The sequence below is a fragment of the Choloepus didactylus genome, chromosome 27 (assembly GCF_015220235.1).
Source record: "Choloepus didactylus isolate mChoDid1 chromosome 27, mChoDid1.pri, whole genome shotgun sequence".
Taxonomy (NCBI): domain Eukaryota; kingdom Metazoa; phylum Chordata; class Mammalia; order Pilosa; family Megalonychidae; genus Choloepus; species Choloepus didactylus.
In genome coordinates, this window is record NC_051333.1 from 6202416 (window position 1) to 6219989 (window position 17574).

General features: G+C 60.7%; 1 protein-coding gene across 2 annotated transcripts; it reads right to left on the reverse strand.

Annotated features, from left to right (window-relative positions):
- Positions 1-620: 620 nt before the first annotated feature.
- IGLON5 (IgLON family member 5) lies at positions 621-16715 on the reverse strand. 2 transcript variants are annotated; one of them, XM_037820377.1, is made up of 8 exons: positions 16588-16715; positions 8962-9040; positions 7733-7965; positions 5696-5815; positions 4467-4601; positions 4225-4345; positions 3587-3741; positions 621-2070 (listed from the first exon to the last, which is right to left on the reverse strand). In XM_037820377.1, exons 1-8 carry the CDS (start codon positions 16664-16666, stop codon positions 1982-1984), a joined length of 1011 nt encoding a protein of 336 aa, XP_037676305.1. In that variant the 5' UTR covers positions 16667-16715; the 3' UTR covers positions 621-1981. The 2 variants fall into 2 exon arrangements, with proteins under 2 accessions (XP_037676305.1, XP_037676304.1); XM_037820376.1 differs by having other exon boundaries at positions 7733-8028.
- Between the last annotated feature and the right edge of the window lie 859 nt (positions 16716-17574).

Genomic DNA, 17574 nt, shown 5'->3' on the forward strand with positions numbered 1-17574 from the left:
CACATAAGTGAAGGTGGGCATCAGGTAGGCTTTGATCCAGTTGCTCAAATGATGTCATCATGGGTTCAGGATCTCTGTACCCTCCACTCTGCATTCCATAGCCTTTGTTGTTCTCAAGTTCTGCGTGTTATCTCCCCCCACTGCCACCAAGATCCCCACAGATGCAGCTTCTCTTCATGAGGGGTGTCAGCCCTGTAGATCCAGACCTCACAGCCCTGAGCTCCATTACCTGGCCAAAGTGTGTCTCTTCCTGTGAATCCAAATAAATGCTGGGATTCATTTGCTCTCCTCAGCCTGACTGGGTCTTGTGTTCATCTCTGAACCAATCTTGTTGACTTAAGCTGATCAAGGGCCGCCTCTGGGTCTGGGGTCAATGCCAAATCCGCCAAAGAGAAAGGAGAGGGGGGGTGACGCCAAAGAGGCACCATCGATGTCCACTCCCCTTGCCCTCCTCTCACCCAAATCCTTAAAGATGCCGACGCCTGCAGGCAGAGACTTTGGAAAAAGGCGTTTATTGGTGAGGTGGTTTCAACACTCCCCATGAATCGGAACACACAGCCCCCAGGGCCCCCCGCCCCTCTCCCTCCAGCCCCTCCCCCGCCCCTCCCCATCCCCCCGGACCCTGGGAATGGAAGACAATGTGGGATGGGGCCCACGCCCCCGTCTGAGGTACAGTCACTGCCCCCTGCCCCCTGCACTGCCCTCTTCCCCACCAAGCTGTGGATGGAATGGTCGGGGGTGGGTGTTTATAGAGGAGGGTCTCCCAGGAGTCAGAGCCGGTGACCTGGCATCTTCGTGCTGCCTCAGGATGTCAGGTGACGCCTGTCTCTCCTCCACCTCGTGTGGGGCGTGGCAGGGTCGGGGTGTTCTACAGTCAGAGCTGACGCGGCAGCCTCTCCACGCTCCTTCCCCGGCCGCAGTGGCCCACCCTCGGGGGAACCACGGCTGGTCACTGGGGCTATTGCTGGTCACAGTCGCTGGTGTGTGAGTCTGTCTGAGTGTGTGTGAGGCGGGCGGGTCAGCCTTTGGGAGGGACAGTCGGTGAAGCCAGGCGTGACGGACCCGTGAGCTCACACCTGGGTGTCTGGGGCCAGCTGCAGGGGCTGGGGGGGGGGGCGCAGCTGGCTGGCACTGCAGGTGGCCGAGGGCAGTGGGGGTGGGGGCAGGGCAAAGCACTGAGACAGACAGGCAGCGATGGCCATCGGCCTGACAGTCAGATGGAAGCACCGATTGGCCCAGGAGGGGGCCAGAAAGTTCAGGGTGGGGAGGGCAAGCAAAGGGGGAAGGTCTGAGGCTCCTGGGTGAGTGAGGGGGCCTCCGGGGACAGGCAGCCGGTGGGGGACAGCAGGGAGGCTGGGAGCTGAGATGGAGACCCCTCCCCTCCCTGCCTGTTCACAAAGGCCAAATGACATCTTGACAGGAGACGGGGACACCTCTCCCCACCCCATCCTACCTGGAGACACCCTTTCAGCAGGCCGGGGAGGGGGTCGGCATGCGTGCATATATTGGGAAAGCAGAGAGCCTGAACAGACTGTCTTCACAGCTGCCACCACAAAACCCCCCCATAGCTACCTCCAGCCCGAGGTGAGAGGGACCAGGGTTGGGGGATAGAAGAAGTAGGGGTGCAGAGGAGGGAGACCTGCTGAGCCCCCTTCCCCACCACACACTCACACACACACACACACCCACACACAATCCAGTCCACAGCCTGAGCTAAGAGTGGGGGGCGGGGTGGCCAGGGTGGGTCACAATCGGAAACGTGAACGGGTGACGAGAATGGCTGTAGAAAGATGCATAATTTTGCGTTATCCCTCACAGTGATGGGTTCTCTAAAGATCTTTCTTCTTCCTCCTCCTCTCCTCTTCCTCGGCGGCCGAGAGTTCCTCGGCCCCCTCGAGACCCACAGCGCTTGCTCCCCCTTCCTCTCTTGCTCTCGGCCCGAGGCCCCCCCAGCAGGGAAGCCAGCCGCACTGGGTTTCGCCTACATCCTCCACCACAGCCAGCCCAGGGCAGAGAGGAGGGTCAGGGGCCCTGGGGGTCTCGGGGCTGAGTTTTCCAGGGATCCGGGGCCTGGGGGGAAGAGAAAGAGTCACAGAATGAGGTCTGGGTAGGGGAGATGCCACGCATGTCTCTCCTGGGTGCCCCCTCTCTGTGTCTGAGGGTCTCCAGGGCTCTCACTCGATGTGTCCACGTTTTTTACTTCTCCAGGGCCTCTGCTGGGAGTCAGCATCTCCCTGTGCACAGCTCTCTCCGTGCTTGGTCGCTCTCTTGTCTCCCTGCCCCTCTAGGATCCTCTAATCCCGCTGTCTCAGCCTGGGATTCTCAGTGGTCATCCTTCTTTCTTACGGTTTCTGTCTATCCAGAACTTCCACCAAGCATCTTATACCCAACAGATCAAAACCGCTCTCTTGACTTTTCTCCCCTAAAACCAGCGAGCCCCCAATGCTTCTCAGTTTTGAAAAGTGGCCTCCCCATCCACCCGCTGCCCAAGCTGAAGACTTGGAACCGCCTCTAACTTAGCTTCACTCTTTCCTCACCCTCCTCTTCTTCCTCTAAGCACCTTTCAGACAGAGCTTGCCTCACTCCCATGCCACCATTGCCCCCTCTCCCCAGAGCTGCAGCAGTCTCCTGCCTGATCTCCCTGCCTCCATCTTCTTCCCCAAAGCCCATTCCTCAAACAGCAGCTAGAGTGTTCTCTTTAGAAACACCCACCAGATGTCATTTGCTGCTTAACAGCCTCCAGGGGCCCCACTCTGCAGTAAAATAAAATCCAAACCCCTTAGCGTCGTCTACAGGCTCTGAATCAACTGGGCTCCACCTTCAGCCTGAACCTGGTGTCCCCCGGACGCTCTGGTCATGCCAGCCTCCTTGAGGAGCCTTTGCAGACGCAGCCTCCTCTGCCGGCAAAGCTTCCCCGCCAGAGCCTGGCAAGGCTGACTTCTTACCATCCAGGACTCAGTTCTCTCCTCCAGGAACCTTCTCTAATGAGCTCATCCAACGTCGCCACCCCCAATCCCCTCTAATGTTTATTTTCTTCCTAGCTCTTCTGGATATCCAAAACATGTGTTTGTTTATTTATGCGTGACTGTATTTGCTTGTTATTTATTTACACATGTGGCTACTTGTTTATTTTTTGGCTCCCCCCACGCCCGGTCCCTGGTGGACGCTCAATGCCTATCTGTTGAATGATCAATTTCTTGCTTCTGAAATTCAGCGTCCGTCTTGCCTAAATCTGGCTGTCAGTCTGCGGGGCGGTCCTGGAGTCTCCGCCTCCCTGGCCCCACCCACCTCCAGGCCACGCCCCCTCCCGGCCCCCCTTCCCGCCCGCCCGCGGCCCCGCCCCCTCCCGCCCGCCCGCGGCTCCGCCCCCCGCCCCTCCCGGCCCCGCCCCTCCACTCCCGGCCCCGCCCCTCCCGGCCCCACCTTCCCGCCCGCCCGCGGCCCCGCCCCCTCCTGGCCCCACCTTCCCCGCCCGCCCGCGCCCCGCCCCCCACACTCCCGCCCCGCCCCCTCCCGGCCCCACCTTCCCCCCCGCCGCGCCCGCCCCGCCCCGCCCCGCCCCGCCCCCCCGCTCGCTCGGACGCACGCAGGAGGCGCATGGAGGCGCTGGAAGCTCCGAGCCGGTTGGCTGCGCGGCACGTGTAGTTGCCGTAGTGCCGGGCGCTCACGTTGGCGAAGAGAAGCATCGAGCGGGTGCGCTCCGTCTGCACCTTCAGGCCCTCCGCCGCGCCGCTGCTCAGCCTGCGGGGCGCTGGGGTCAGGGCCCGGGCCGCGGGATCCCGGGGGGGCGCAGAGCCCAGACCCCGGAGACTCCGCATCCTGACCCCCACCCCACGACTTCGAGGCCCCAGGGTCCCAGCGCTGACGGACCCCGGGCCACTGCCACCGCCGCACCTCTCCGGGTATACTGGATTCTCAAGCACCCTGGACGCCCCCGGCGTGCGCCCCCGGTCTGCAGGGGCGCCCTGAGCCAGCCGGACCCAGCTCCGCCAGAACCCCGGCATCGATCCCCGACTCCAGCCCTGCTTAGCCAGGGAGCCCGGGCCCAGCATTCAGCCTGCGAGGCCCCCGCGTTCTCCCAGGCGCCAGCGGACCCCGTCACTGAAACGCAGTGCCCCGCCCCCACCCAGCTCCCGGGACCCAGCTCCCGGCTCCCGCCCCCACCAGACGAAGGGACCGAGGACCCTCCCCCTCCCCCGCGTCCCGCCCCGGGGCTGTGCTCACAGCCTGTCATCCTTGTACCACTGGAAGTCCGCGGGGGGCACCGCCATGGCCTCGCAGCGCAGCAGGGCGGCCCGGCCCAGGGCCGTGCGGGCGCTGGTCACGTCCGTGATGGTCGGAGGGTCTGGCGAGGGCCGAGGGTCAGTGAATTCTACCCGGCCCCTCCGCCCTCGGACCCCTCCTCCCGGGATCCCACAGCCCGCCCCCCCCCCCGCCTCGGGCCCAGTGCCTGGGAGGGGGCTCACAGTTGACTGTGACCAGCACGCGGCGGCTGTCGGGCGCGGAGTTGACCCCGTTCTGCGTCATGCACTCGTATTCCCCCGCCTGGCCCCGCTGGATGTCGGAAATCTCCAGGATCTCGCCTTCGGAGGTGAAGCCGTCTGTGGGGGGAGGGGGGAGGGGCGGGGCCGGACACAAACACTTAACACGGGACAACACGGGCACAACACGGACACACATCAGCGGGGCGGCACTGAGGGGCCGGAGTGCACGGGTCAGTGGGACCGGGAGGGGGTCGCGGGGCTGGTTGCTCCCCGAGGGCGGAGGTGGGGGTTCGTGGCTGCAGACCTGGGGTTCGGTAACTGGAACCCAGTGGGGAGGGCCCTAGGATTTGGGGGTTCCGGGCATCCAGGGATCTAGGATCCCGTGACTCAGATCATGACGGGTAAGTGGGGGAAGATCTCCGAATCTTGGATCTCAGAAGATCCTGGAAATACAGACCCAGTGGGGGAGGGTGCAGAGTTCTGGGATCTGGGCTCTGATGACAGAGCACAAGACTCAGAAGACCCTGGGATCTAGCCTGGGATTGGGGACTTACTGGCACCCAGGGATCCAGGATCTCAAGACGGAGCTCTTGGGGCTCCAGTGTCCCAGTGGGGGAAGGTGCAGGGCTCTGAGAGCTGGTGCCCGGGTCACAGGGGGTGCAGGGGAGAGGACATAGGGACTGGCTGGTCCCCCTCCGAAGACCTAGGAAGTGAGGGCCCAGGGGTCTGGGGTCTGGAGTCTGGGTCAGGTAAGGGCTGTGGGGTCTGGGATGTCACCTTCAGGCACCTGGGCAGTACTTGGGGTCAGCCTAGAGCAGTGGTACCCAAACATGAACACAGGAGAGTCACCTAAAACCGACTGCAGGGGTGAGGGCACCGCCAGGCCAGAGCATCCTTCAGCGGCGTGGCGGGGAGGCGAACGCCTGGGCACGAGGGCCAGGGGGTCCCCGGCTTAGGGGTGTAGAATGGAGCCTAGCTGCAGGGGCTCGGAGTCCAGGAGAATCTTGTGAGCGTGGGGAGGGAGACTGGGGATATCCGGGTGGGAGATCTCTAAGAATCTGAGCTCCAGGGGTGAAATGACTGGATCAGGGTAGGATGAGGAAATCAAGTCAATGCAAGAGTTGGGGGAATTAGGAATGAGGGGGATGGAGGGCGGGGTTATTGGGAATGAGGGACCGGATGTGGAGGCGGGGAAGGGGTGGGGTCCTCACCTCGGAGCTGCCTCCAGGTGACAGTGGGCTCAGGCCGCCCCACGGCCAGACACAGCAGGTTCACGCTGCCGCCCTCGTTCACCGCCACGGGCGAGGAGATGTTCACGATGCGGGCGGGGACTGCGGGGCGAGGGGCTCAGTGAGAGGCTGGGGGCCCTCAGGACCCGGGAGTCCCGTCCCCCAGCCCCCTCCTCCCTCAGACCCGAGAATTCAGGCCCCCAGCCCCTCCTCCCTCAGACCCAGGAGTCTGGGCCCCCAGCCCCCTCCTCCCTCAGACCTGGGAGTCCCATCTGATATTTGCTTTCTGTGTTTCTCTTGCCTCTTTGCCCTTCCCCTGAGGTCTCTACTTCTTGGTCTTCTGTCTTCCCCACTTTGTTGATTTCTGTCTCTCCACCTTCATCGTAAGTTGGTTTCTCTATCATCCATCAAGTCTGAATCCCACCCCCCCCATCACTGTCTATGTCTATTATTATTATAATTTTAAAACATGCACTTGCCATGTGTTACAACCTGACCCAAGTGCTTTACAAAATCGACCCATTAACCCCCTCTCCTGCCCCCGGGGGCAGCTGTCGCTCTGTCCCATCAGTTCTAAGGCACGTGTGCTTTCCCCATTTGAACACTTCTCAAGTCAGAACGGCCCTGAAGGATGATGCTGGAGTCTGTTTGGCAGAATTTTTTTTCCTTCCTAGCAGGACCTAAACTAACGGTGCTTCTTCCAGTCAACGATGTCCTGGATTTGACGAATTACAGCCCCTGCCCCGTCCTGCACACAGGTTGCCCAGGCCCTGTCTGCCTGCCGGGGGGGCTGCTCGGCTTTCAGAGGGGAGCAAGATCCCAACCCAGACCGCCTGAGTCCGAGCTCGTGATGACCCCTCCGTGTCTCTGTGTCTCCGAGCCCTCCCTCTCCTCCAGACCCACTTTAAAGCAATTCTGGGGGACAGGAGAAGCAAGTTTTTTTTTTTTAAATTGTGGTTAAGATATTTATAACCCAAAAATACTTCAGTGGCATTAATTACCATTCACAATTTTGTGCCACCACCACCACTATTTCCAGAATTTTTCGTCACTGCAAACAGAAACTACTTACGAAGCAGTAACTCCCTGCTCCCCTCCCCCAGCCCCTGGTAAACCTCCAATCTCCTTTCTTTGTGAATTTGCTTGTACCACTGTTTCATGTAGGTGCAATTGTACAATGTGTCCTCTTGTGTCTGGTTTATTTCACTCAGCACGATGCCTTCAAGGTTCATCAATGCTGCCGCATGGATCGGAACTTCACTCCTCTTCACGGCCGCATCACATTCCATTTTGGGAGTCTTCCCGCATTTTGTTTCTCCATCATCTGTCAGCAGACACGGGCTGCCTCCGCCTTCGGGCTCTCGTGAATAATGCTGCTGTGAACACTGGGTGCGAGTCTTGTTTGAGCCTCTGTTTTTGATTCTTTGGGGTAATAGGTCTAGGAGTGGAATTGCTGTGTCGCATGATAATTTCATATCTAACTTTGCAGACACATGTGTGATGCTGGGTGAGGCAGGCTCTTGAGCTCCGTCCCTTCCTCTGCTCTGGCTCTGCCCAGCCCCTCTCCTGGCTCCTGCCTCTCTGTGGCCCCTCCAGACCTTTCTCTCCCCCTCGGAGTTCTGGCAGAATCCAGCGGCTGGGAGGCCTTTGCCAGCTGGCTGACATCTCCCGGGGCCTCTGTACCTGCTGCTCCTTTCCTGGCACTAGCTCTTTGTCCAGCTAAAAGTCTCCCCTCAGTCGTCGCGTCTGGGACGCCCTCTCTGAGCCTTTCCTCTCAAAGCCCACTTCCAAAGGGCAGCGCATGTCCCTTCTGCAACCCCGCGTCTGCTGCATGGAGTAGCAGCTGGGTGTGGAGTAGCTGTGAGAGGATGCAGCTGTCCACTGAGTGCCCCCCGCTCCCCGCCCTGGAGAAGGTCACGCTGGAGGGTGGTTATCCATGAGGCTCTGCTGGGCTGGACCCCACAGGGCAGGGGTCTGGGTGTGTGCCGCGGCCTCCCCTCCTGCCCGGCGGGGGCTCACCGTGGACGATGAGGTACACCTGGGTGGTGTAGGGCTGGTGGCGCGTCTGGAAGGAGCAGGTGTACAGGCCCTCGTCGCCGAGTCCCACCTGCGTGATGAGGATGGAGAACTCCTCGGGCGTGTTGACCAGCAGCCGCACGCGCGGGTCGCTGGTCCAGCGGTCGTTGCCGGCGTACAGGATGTTGGAGCGGTTCAGCCAGGCCACGCGGGTCACATGCTCGTCGATGAAGCAGCTGGGGGTGGGGGAGAGGGAGGTGCTTCTCCCCGCAGTGGAGCTGTCCCCCACATTCTCCCACCTGGGATGAGGAGGGCGGGGAGGCCCCCCAGGCTCCTGCTGTAGCCCTGTGCAGCAGACATCACTGAACCCTCGTTACAGGGGGGTGGAAGGAGCCTCAGGGGGATGGCATGTGCCTCAGGGGCCACAGGGGATGAGGGCTAGCAGTTAGTGAACTGCTGTGAGCCAGAGACCCAGAGAGGGGGATGGAGACCCAGGGTGGGGGACGGAGACCCAGAGAGAGGGAAAGAGACCCAGGGAGAGGGGGACAGAGGCCCAGAGAGAGGGGGACGGAGACCCAGAGAGAGGGGGACGGGGACCCAGAGAGAGAGGGGGACGGAGACTCAGGGAGAGGGGGACAGAGACTCAGAGAGGGGGACAGAGACCCAGAGAGGGGGACGGAGACCCAGAGAGGGGGGGACAGAGACTCAGAGAGGGGGGGACAGGGTCCCAGAGAGAGAAGGGGACGGAGACTCAGGGAGAGGGGGACGGAGACCCAGAGAGGGGGGGGACAGGGTCCCAGAGAGAGAAGGGGACGGAGACTCAGGGAGAGGGGACGGAGACCCAGAGAGGGGGGGACAGAGACTCAGAGAGGGGGGGACAGGGTCCCAGAGAGAGAAGGGGACCGAGACAGGGACCCAGACAGAGGAGACAGAAACCCAGGGGACATAACCTGGCTGTTGTTTATTGAGCAACCCTGTGTGTGCATGAACACCCCAGAGGGGTTCCTGTCCCCAGCCCCCTGACAGTCACAGACACTGAGGCAGGGGTGGTGCTAGCTGTGTCGGGGCTGGCCCCCCCAGCCCCTCTCCTGACGGAGGCATCAGGCTGTCCTCGGGGACAGGAGGTTTTCTTTCTCTCCTTCCCTCTGACAGAGGCTGCGAGTGAGGCTCTGGATGGCGAAGGGGCAGGATGGTGCCAGGTCCCCAAGCTCCTCCCCAGCCCCGGGGGGTACCTGAGGGTGGCGTTGTCCCCTTCGCACACAGTGTAGTTGTCAGAGAGAGAGTTAAACTCGAGGCTCTGGGACAGCAGCCCTGAGGAAGGGAGGGGCCGGCTCAGTCGGGGGAGCAGGGTCTGCGTGGGGGGGGGGTTCCCGCCCCCTGGCACCCCCAGAGATGGCGTAGATGCGCACACGCACACACATGCACACGCCGCACACACCCTTGCAGACACATGCATTCGCAGCAGTCACAGGGAGAGCAGACACGCCAGACACACACACGTGCTCTCCCACAGGCCCGCTCTGGCAGACTAACAGGGAGACTTGCACGGGTACACACATGCACCTCCAGAGACTTACACAGATGGCACGCAATCATAGTACACAAATGCACCTGCACACACACGTACACAGATACACTCGCACACAATTTTCAGTTACCTACATACAGAGACCCACTTATACATATCCATGTGTACACACACACACGTACACGGATACCCACATATAGACATGCACAGCTACACGTGCACACACACATACCTACAGATATATTCATACAGATATGCAGAGATACATATGTACAGATCCACGTGTACACACACACACATGCAATCCCATGTATTCACAGGTGCACACGTACAAATCCCCATCATAGACACACATCAAGAGACATATTTACACCCATAGAGACAGTTGCACATGGATCTGCACACACATTTACACATGAGCACATGGAGCTAGTCACAGTCACCCAAACACACAGATGCACATATAGATTCCCCCGGACACACATCTCTCTGATGCACACTTCTGTGTGAACAGCCACACAGATTCGCAGCCACACACACCCATGCGGACACACACGTGTGCCCACAATTCCCCTGCACGCCCTCGCCTGCCTGTACACTCCTTGGAGCCAGTCCCCACCCCACCCCTTCATCTCTCTCTGGACCACGGCCAAGGAGGGGGCTGGGCGCACGGAGGCTGGAGACAGCCCCTGGCGGGGGAGGGAAGGCAGCGGGTGACCTTGGATGTCAAGGAGGGAGGGCCCTGCCCCCACCCTGGGATGAGGAACTAATTCATCAAATGAATTAATTGTCTGTGCGGCCCCAATGGCCCCCAAAGGCCCTTTCCATCAGCAGCCCCTCTGGGGCTGGGGCCAAGCCAGGGCCATGGGCTCACCAGGGCTGGGGTCCAGGGCTGGGTCCTGCAGACCCTTGCTCTGGGCTCCCACAGGCCCGAGCCTCTCCTGGCCTTGGCAGAGCCTGGGAGGAGGGAGGGGCTCAGGCTCCCCCAGCTGGACAGCACAGGATGCACGGTGGACACTGCCATGCACAGGCCTAGTGACAACAGGACGTGATCTATGGATACACGTGCACACACAATGCATGCACACACATGCATGTGCACTCTCACGTAGACACACACCACACACCATACATGCACCTGCTCAAGCGTATATGCATGTGTGCACACACAGGCACACACACACGTACACACACTTCTGCACATGGCACTCACGCACACCATATGTGCACACATGCACACACACTTCTGCACATGGCACTCATGCACACACACTTGCACACAAACCATATGTGCACACACACGCACGTACACACATGCACGCACATACACACGTGCACACATGCGCAATATCACATGCACACACATGTATGCATATGCAATATGTACATACACTTCTGCACATGGCACTCACACATGCACGCTCACACACACAGTTACCAGGGTCCAGGGAGGCACACAGAGCAGCTCCCAACCAGGAAAAAGCCCCTCACTCTTAGCCACGCGCACAGCTTCAGCCCTGCTCCGAGGGACAGACGCACACCCAGCCCTGGACACACACCCAGCAGGAGGTCAGTGAGAAAAGACAGCTGGCTCCAGAAGCATCCCCTTGTCCTGCTTGGCCACTAAAAGCTGGCCCCGGGCCAAGCACACAGAGGCACCCCCCTATCCACACGGTCCCATAGATGGCCCCGCCACCTCCCAGGAGCTGCTGGTAAGTCCACACATGGTTACCCAGAGCACCCGGGGGAACTGTCTTGCACACGCACACGTGCTGGCTTGAGAGGTCATGCTGAGCTCACGGAGCAGGGCCACCCCCTTCCCGCCCCACATCGGAAAGTCATGCACGAAGTGACAGCCTGCATGGTGGAATAGTTAGGCCATCACACCTTCTCTCGTGCAAAGGGGCTGCCCGGGGCCAAGAACCAGCCGTGTGCAGTCACGTTGTCACCTACAATCAGGTCACAGGCAGGGTGTACAGGCACACAGGCACACACAGCCACCCTGGGCCAAAAAGCTGTCCGAGGTGGTGTCACACCCAGGTCTGAAACACGTGGTTGCAGGTGCATGTGAAGACCTGATCCGCAGCTGGCAGATGCAGACAGACACCCCTGCAGGACTGTCATCTGCTTGGGTGGGCTGAGGGTGTAGACCCCACACAGGAAGGCAGAACCTTCACTATATGTTCCATTGGACAGAAGCACTGACAGATGGACAAACACACCCCTCACCAGAGAGGGCTTTCCGCCACTCAGCACTGCCCTCGCCCCTTCGCTGCTCTGTCTTCTGTAGCTCCCCAGTACTCTGGGGATGGCGTCCTGGCCCCTCAGCCCCCTGCCCAAGGCCTGGCATCACTCTCCTCCCCCATGTCCCCGGCACTTGCCTGCCCAGCTGTGCCTTTCCCTTCTCCCCAGCCTGCTGCCCCCAACGTTTCCATAAAAACTCTTCTCCTTGGGGCCCCTGGTTAAAGGGGAGGCCTTCCCCAAGCTTGATGCAGGTTCGTGCGTGTTTTGGACGGAGTTGTCCATCTGTCTTCCCCACCAGATGGGGAGCTGCTCCTCCAGGGCAAGTGTGGGGCAGGAGCCATCTCTATGTCCCCAGCACGCCCAGCTCAGGGCTGGCTCCTGGGCGGTCCTGGAGATACGTGATGAACGAATCAATGTCTCATGGGGGACTCTGACTCCTGCTCTGTGTCTCCTTGGATTTGCATGTCACAGGTCTGTCTACCTCTCTTGCAAAATCCCCAGACTTAAGGACCAGGAGTCCCCTCTGTGCTGTGTGACTTTGAGCCAATCCTTTCCCTCTCTGGGCTTCAATAAATGTCAATTTATGGGGGGCCAGGCTAACCATTCCTTTGTTCAGGATCAACCCTCCAGGAGCCCATGACCCACTCTGTCCCCAGGCCTGGCCCCTCCTCTGTCACTGCCCTGATCACTCTGGATCGTGTGCGTCTGCCTCCCCCATCAGACTGGAGTCCCTCCAGGACAGAAAACCAAATCCAGAGCTCTAGCTTCTCCATCTTAGGGCCCGGCCCCAGGAGGCCTGAGGAGATGCTGACATGTAAATCACCAAGCCGGTGTACAAGAGGTCCTGTCTCTGGAAATTCTGCCTGGAAAACCCTCACCTCTGCCAGGGAACTCAGTTCGGCATCATGTCTCCTGGGAACTTGTATTCTACAATGCCTGGACCGCCTCCATTAGAGCTTGGGTCATGCTATGGTGACTTTGTGCATCTGTCTCCCCCATCAGACTAGAAGTTCCCTGAGGGCAGAGCTGGGGTGCCCTGGGAAATATTTGTTGAATGAGTGACTATAAATGGATGCCTGCGGCACATGCTCCAATTCTCGAACTCTTACTCATTCTTCAAGGCCCAGACTCAAATGCCCCCTCCTCCAGGTGGACCTCCCTGATTGTTTGATGCAGAGTTCCCATGCCCTCTTCTGGACACCTTCCAAATCAGCTGCGACAGTGTTCCTGGGGGCCTCCCTTCCTTTGCAGGCATTTCCTGAGGGCCTGAATCTTCTCTGTGTCCCCCAGACCCAGAGCTTGGCCTGGCTCAGGGCAGAGGAGTATTTGTGGAGGGAATGGACAGTCAGCAGAGGCCAGATAACCAAGCCCCAAAAACCCTGGGCTTGGGGGCCAAATATCTGCCCCACTGTTTCCTGACTGGGTGACTCGGGGCCAACCTGAGCCTCAGTTTCCACATCTATAAGAGGAGAAAAATAATAGCTCTTTGCTCCGAGGAATTTACAGTCCAGATCGGTGGGCCAGATACCTGTGATAAACCAAGGAATGAAAGCTGCACACAGGTGAGTTCCCCTAGGAGAGATTTCTAACAAGCTGAGCAACCTGGCCTAGGAGTAAGAACCTCTTTGCCCTGCAAAGGAACTTAGGCAAAGCTGAGGGGCGGAGGGCAGCTTGGGAACTCCTGGTCAGGTGGGGGAGAACCCCCGGGACACTGTCCCTGCTGAGTCGGAGGGTGTGCAGAAGAGTGGGTGGGACTCTACCTCAAACAGTCAGGGAGGTCCTCCTGGAGGAGGGGGCATTTGAGTGTGGGCCTTGAAGAGTGAATAGGAGTTCAAGAGTTGGAGCCCTAGAAATCACAGATGAGGAACCCGAGGCTCAGGGAGGGTGCACAAGCTTGTCCTGGTCAGCTAGTCAGTGGCAGAAGCGAGGGCAGGGGTGGGGGTAGGGTGGGGTTCTGGCAGGAAAGGGCTGTGAGAAGAGCGGGTCCTGGGGTAACTGGCACCCTAGACTCACTCCCCTCTTTGCGGACCTTGGGAGGCTGGGGGATTTCTAATCACTGACGCATGGGGCCCAGATGCAGAGAGAGCCTCCATCCCACCACGCTGACCTCCTTGCTGATCTCTCCGCTGGCGCCCACCTTTTCCTCCGCTGTTCCCCAGATGCCGCAGAGGCGTCTTCTCTTCCATCAGGGCTTAGCTACACCCACCCACTCAGGGACGCCTTCCTTGACCCCGGGAGCTAAAATGGGCAGCTCGGCCCTGAAATCACTTCTTTTCTTTACAGCACTCATCACTCTAAATTATCTTCTTTACTTGTTTGTTTTTAATTGTTGTTGTTGTTGTTGTTGTTTTTCTCTGCCCACTGAGGTAAAGCCTCCTTGAGGGCCGTGCCAGCTCTGGTTTGCTCACTGCCGTACATACCCCCGGTTCCAGTTCTTAGAACAGCGACTGTGCACTTAAGAAAAATCTGTGAAACGAACCCCTGAAGCAGAGCAGTCACTCTGGACAAATGGGGAGCTCTGAGGAGCCGTGGGCAATGCCAGGACTCAAACCTGGGGCTCCGCCTGTCTGCCACGGTCTGCCCTGCCCCCTCGACCTAAAACGGCCCTGCCGGCTGCCCAGCAAGCAAAGGACCTGCCTGCACCACTGGCCGCAGCTGAAGCTGCCATTTGATTTTGTTGAATTGTTTTTAAATACAACAGTGCTGCTACTTTGCAAATGGATATGTGTGTGGGCGTGTATGTGTGTGTGTGTGTGCGCATAAAGAATCTAGAAACTAAAAGATGGATCATTATCTACAGATGCCAGGGAGGGATAGTTAAATGGGGAAAAAAGAAAAAAAAAAACTTGTTGCGGAGAAATGGGTTTATTATGATTCTATTGGTTTGTCGGGGAAAGCATCAGCCGACAAACCAATCCCTTCCACACTTGACCTCTGTGGCTTGACTCTGTGTGAGTGCGAGAGAGCCGCGGAGGGTGTGCTCCGGCTGCTGACGTTGCACAGGGCCGGTGGGGTGACGGGGTTGCCTCTTACACATCCTCCTGGGGGACTGTTTCCTTCGCGTAATTCAGAAAACATCAAATGAATAAATGAGAAGAGAAGATACTACTTTGTGTATCTTGCCTTGGGCTTTTTTCGGAGCCCACGCTGTCAGGACGTGTGTGTGTGTGTGTGTGTGTGTGTGTGTGTGTGTTTGTGTGTGTGTGTGCGCTTCTGCCTCCTACCTGTTCCAGCTCACTGCACCCCATCCCCCGAGACCCTTAGTTCTCAGATGGGGAACCTAAAACCCAGAAGGGGTCAGGGATTGGTCAAGGTCACCAGGCAACTCCCGGCTCTGCTAGAGCTCCCAGGCCAGGAAATGTGGACAGACGGGATGCCTGGAGTCCTAAAGAGCAGAAGTGGGAAATGGGGAAGTTACTCTGAGGGTACAAGAAGGAGGGTGGGGTGGAGGGAGGGGGGAAGGGGAGGCAAGAAGGAGGGAGGAAGTGGGGGGAGAGACAAAAGGTAGCAGGAGTGCAGAAGGAAGGAGGGAGGGCAAAGAAGGCCAGAGAGAGGACCAGGAGAGAAATGAAGATGGAAAGCCAGAGAGAAGTGAGTGAGGACTCAGACGTGACCGGGAGGGGAGCGAGCCCCACGCGTGGGACATGACAACGGGGACAGTCTGAGAGGCAGAGAGGGACAGATGTGAGATAGTGCTGAGACCAGCAGGGAAGGAGAGACAGACAAACAGAATGATAGAGAGAGAGCATCTGAGGACAGAGACTCAGAGAGAGACAGACAGACAGCGAGACCGAGAGACAGGCAGTCAGAAAGCCAGACGGTGATTCACCCAGTTCAGGCGGGGAGAAGGTGCCCGCAGCGCCCGGCTCTGTCCCCGGGCTGGGTGTCTGCGTGGGTGGGTGTAGACGGCCGCCAGGAGGGGCTGTTTGTGTGGCCGTGCGTGGGTGACTGTGGGTGCTGCAAGGTGGCTGGAACTTGGGGTCTCTGCCTGCTGGGGGCCCTTGGTGGCCTCTGTGGCTCCTGGCTCAGGGCAGGGCCTGGGGAAACCTCCAGAAGCACTGAATTCACCCTGATCCCAGCCCACCCACCCACCCACTTAACCCCCTGCCTTCTTCTCCCCTCGGTTTCCTGTGGGGCTTCTCCTCGACCCTCCCTGCTGGGGAGACACAAGCTCCCCCTATATCCAAGTCATCCCCCCGGCCCCCACCCCCATTAACCTTTCCATCCCCCCAGCACTGCTCCACAGTAGACCTTCCCCCAGCCCCCTCCCCCACCGGAGGGCTGAGATTAACCCTTTGACCCAGGCATTAACCCTTCCCCTCCCTCCTCTTCAAGCAGATCCCCCTTCTCAACAAGCCCTTCTTATCCTCTGCCCAGGTGGGGCACCCAGACACCCAGCTAGAGCTCCTAAATCTGAGCCCCAAAACCAGCACCCCGGATCTCCAGCTCCGCATAACCCGGAATCCCCAAATACCAATACTTCCTCCCAACCTGGGTGACCCAGCTGGGGAATCTCAGCCCCTCCCAGCTGGGAGGCCACAGCTCCCCCCTTTTCCTAGCCCTGGGATCCAGGTCTCTGGACCAACCTGCCCCCTCCTCTTACAGACTCAGGGAAGGCATCCCCCCATCTCTGCCCAGCCCCCAGGCAGGGACCTCCTCAGGGACCCTGTTCACGCAGAGAAGGAGACCCCCGACCCAGCATCCGATCCCCGCCACCACCTCCCCACCCCTGCCTGGGGGTTCCAGAGTCTGACACCCCCCCATCCCCGCCCCGATCGGGAGCCGCAGACTCCCGCCCCCAGGCCGGGCCCGGGTGTCCGCGACCCTCTCCCCGGCCCCGAGAAGCAGACCTCCGCCCCTAAGCCCAGGCTCCCGCCCCGGGACGCGGACCCCCGCATCCCGGCGCGGCTCTAGACAGCCGAGGACCCCCTGCCGGGCCAGGGGATGCGGCCCCCGCCCCCGGGCGCCGACCTCTGCGTTCCGGAGCCTCCCCTGCCGGCCCCGGGACGCAGCCCTCCCGCCCCCATCCCCCCGCCCGGGGACCCTGGAGTCCCGGCCAAGCCCCCCGCCCCCGGCGCTGCGGTACCTCGGCTGATGACGGCCAGGCCGGCCAGGGCGGCGGCGGCGAGAAGCCGGAGCCGGGCCCCGAGCGCAGGGGGGGGCATCGCGGCAGCGGCGGCGCGAAGGGGAGGGGAAAGGGGGGGCCGGTCCGGGGCGCGCGAGGCCTGGGGGGAGAGGGGGAAGGGGGAGGGGGACCCCGCCTGCGGCTGCACCGGCCCGGGGGGCGGCGGGGGCGGGGGGAGGGGGCTGGGGGGGCGCGACTAGGCGGCCGGAGCTGCTGCAGACCCGGGGAGGGGGGCGGCGCTGACGGGCAGGGAGACCGGCCAATCAGGGGAGGCGGGGGGCCGGGGAGGCGGGGCCGAGGGGGGGTTGCTTGTTGGAGGGAGAGGCCTTTGTTACTGCGGCCCGGCCCCCACCCCCTCCCGCCCCAGGCGGCCCCCGCCTTCCCACCCTGGGTCCCCAAACCCGGAGTCTGGGACACTTTTCCCGAAACCCGGCTCTGCAGCTCACCAGGTCGCCAACCTCATCTTCCTCCCTCAGACCCAGGGGTCCGGGCCCCCAGCCCCGCCTCCCTCAGACCCAGGAGTCCGGACCCCCAGCCCCTCCTCCCTCAGACCCGGGGGTCCGGGCCCCCAGACCCCTCCTCCCTCAGACCCGGGGGTCCGGGCCCCCAGTCCCTCCTCCCTCAGACCCAGGGGTCCGGACCCCCAGCCCCTCCTCCCTCAGACCCAGGGGTCCAGGCCCCAGTCCCTCCTCCCTCAGACCCAGGAGTCCGGACCCCCAGCCCCTCCTCCCTCAGACCCGGGGGTCCGGACCCCCAGCCCCACCTCCCTCAGACCCAGGGGTCCGGGCCCCCAGCCCCCTCCTCCCTCAGACCCAGGAGTACAGACCCCAGACCCTCCTCCCTCAGATTGAGGAGTCCGGGCGTCCCCCCCCCCCTCCTTTTGTGGGGCACAGTTCATCCCCTCCACCTTCTTCCATGAATAAGTATAACACTGACTTTTGGGGTGAA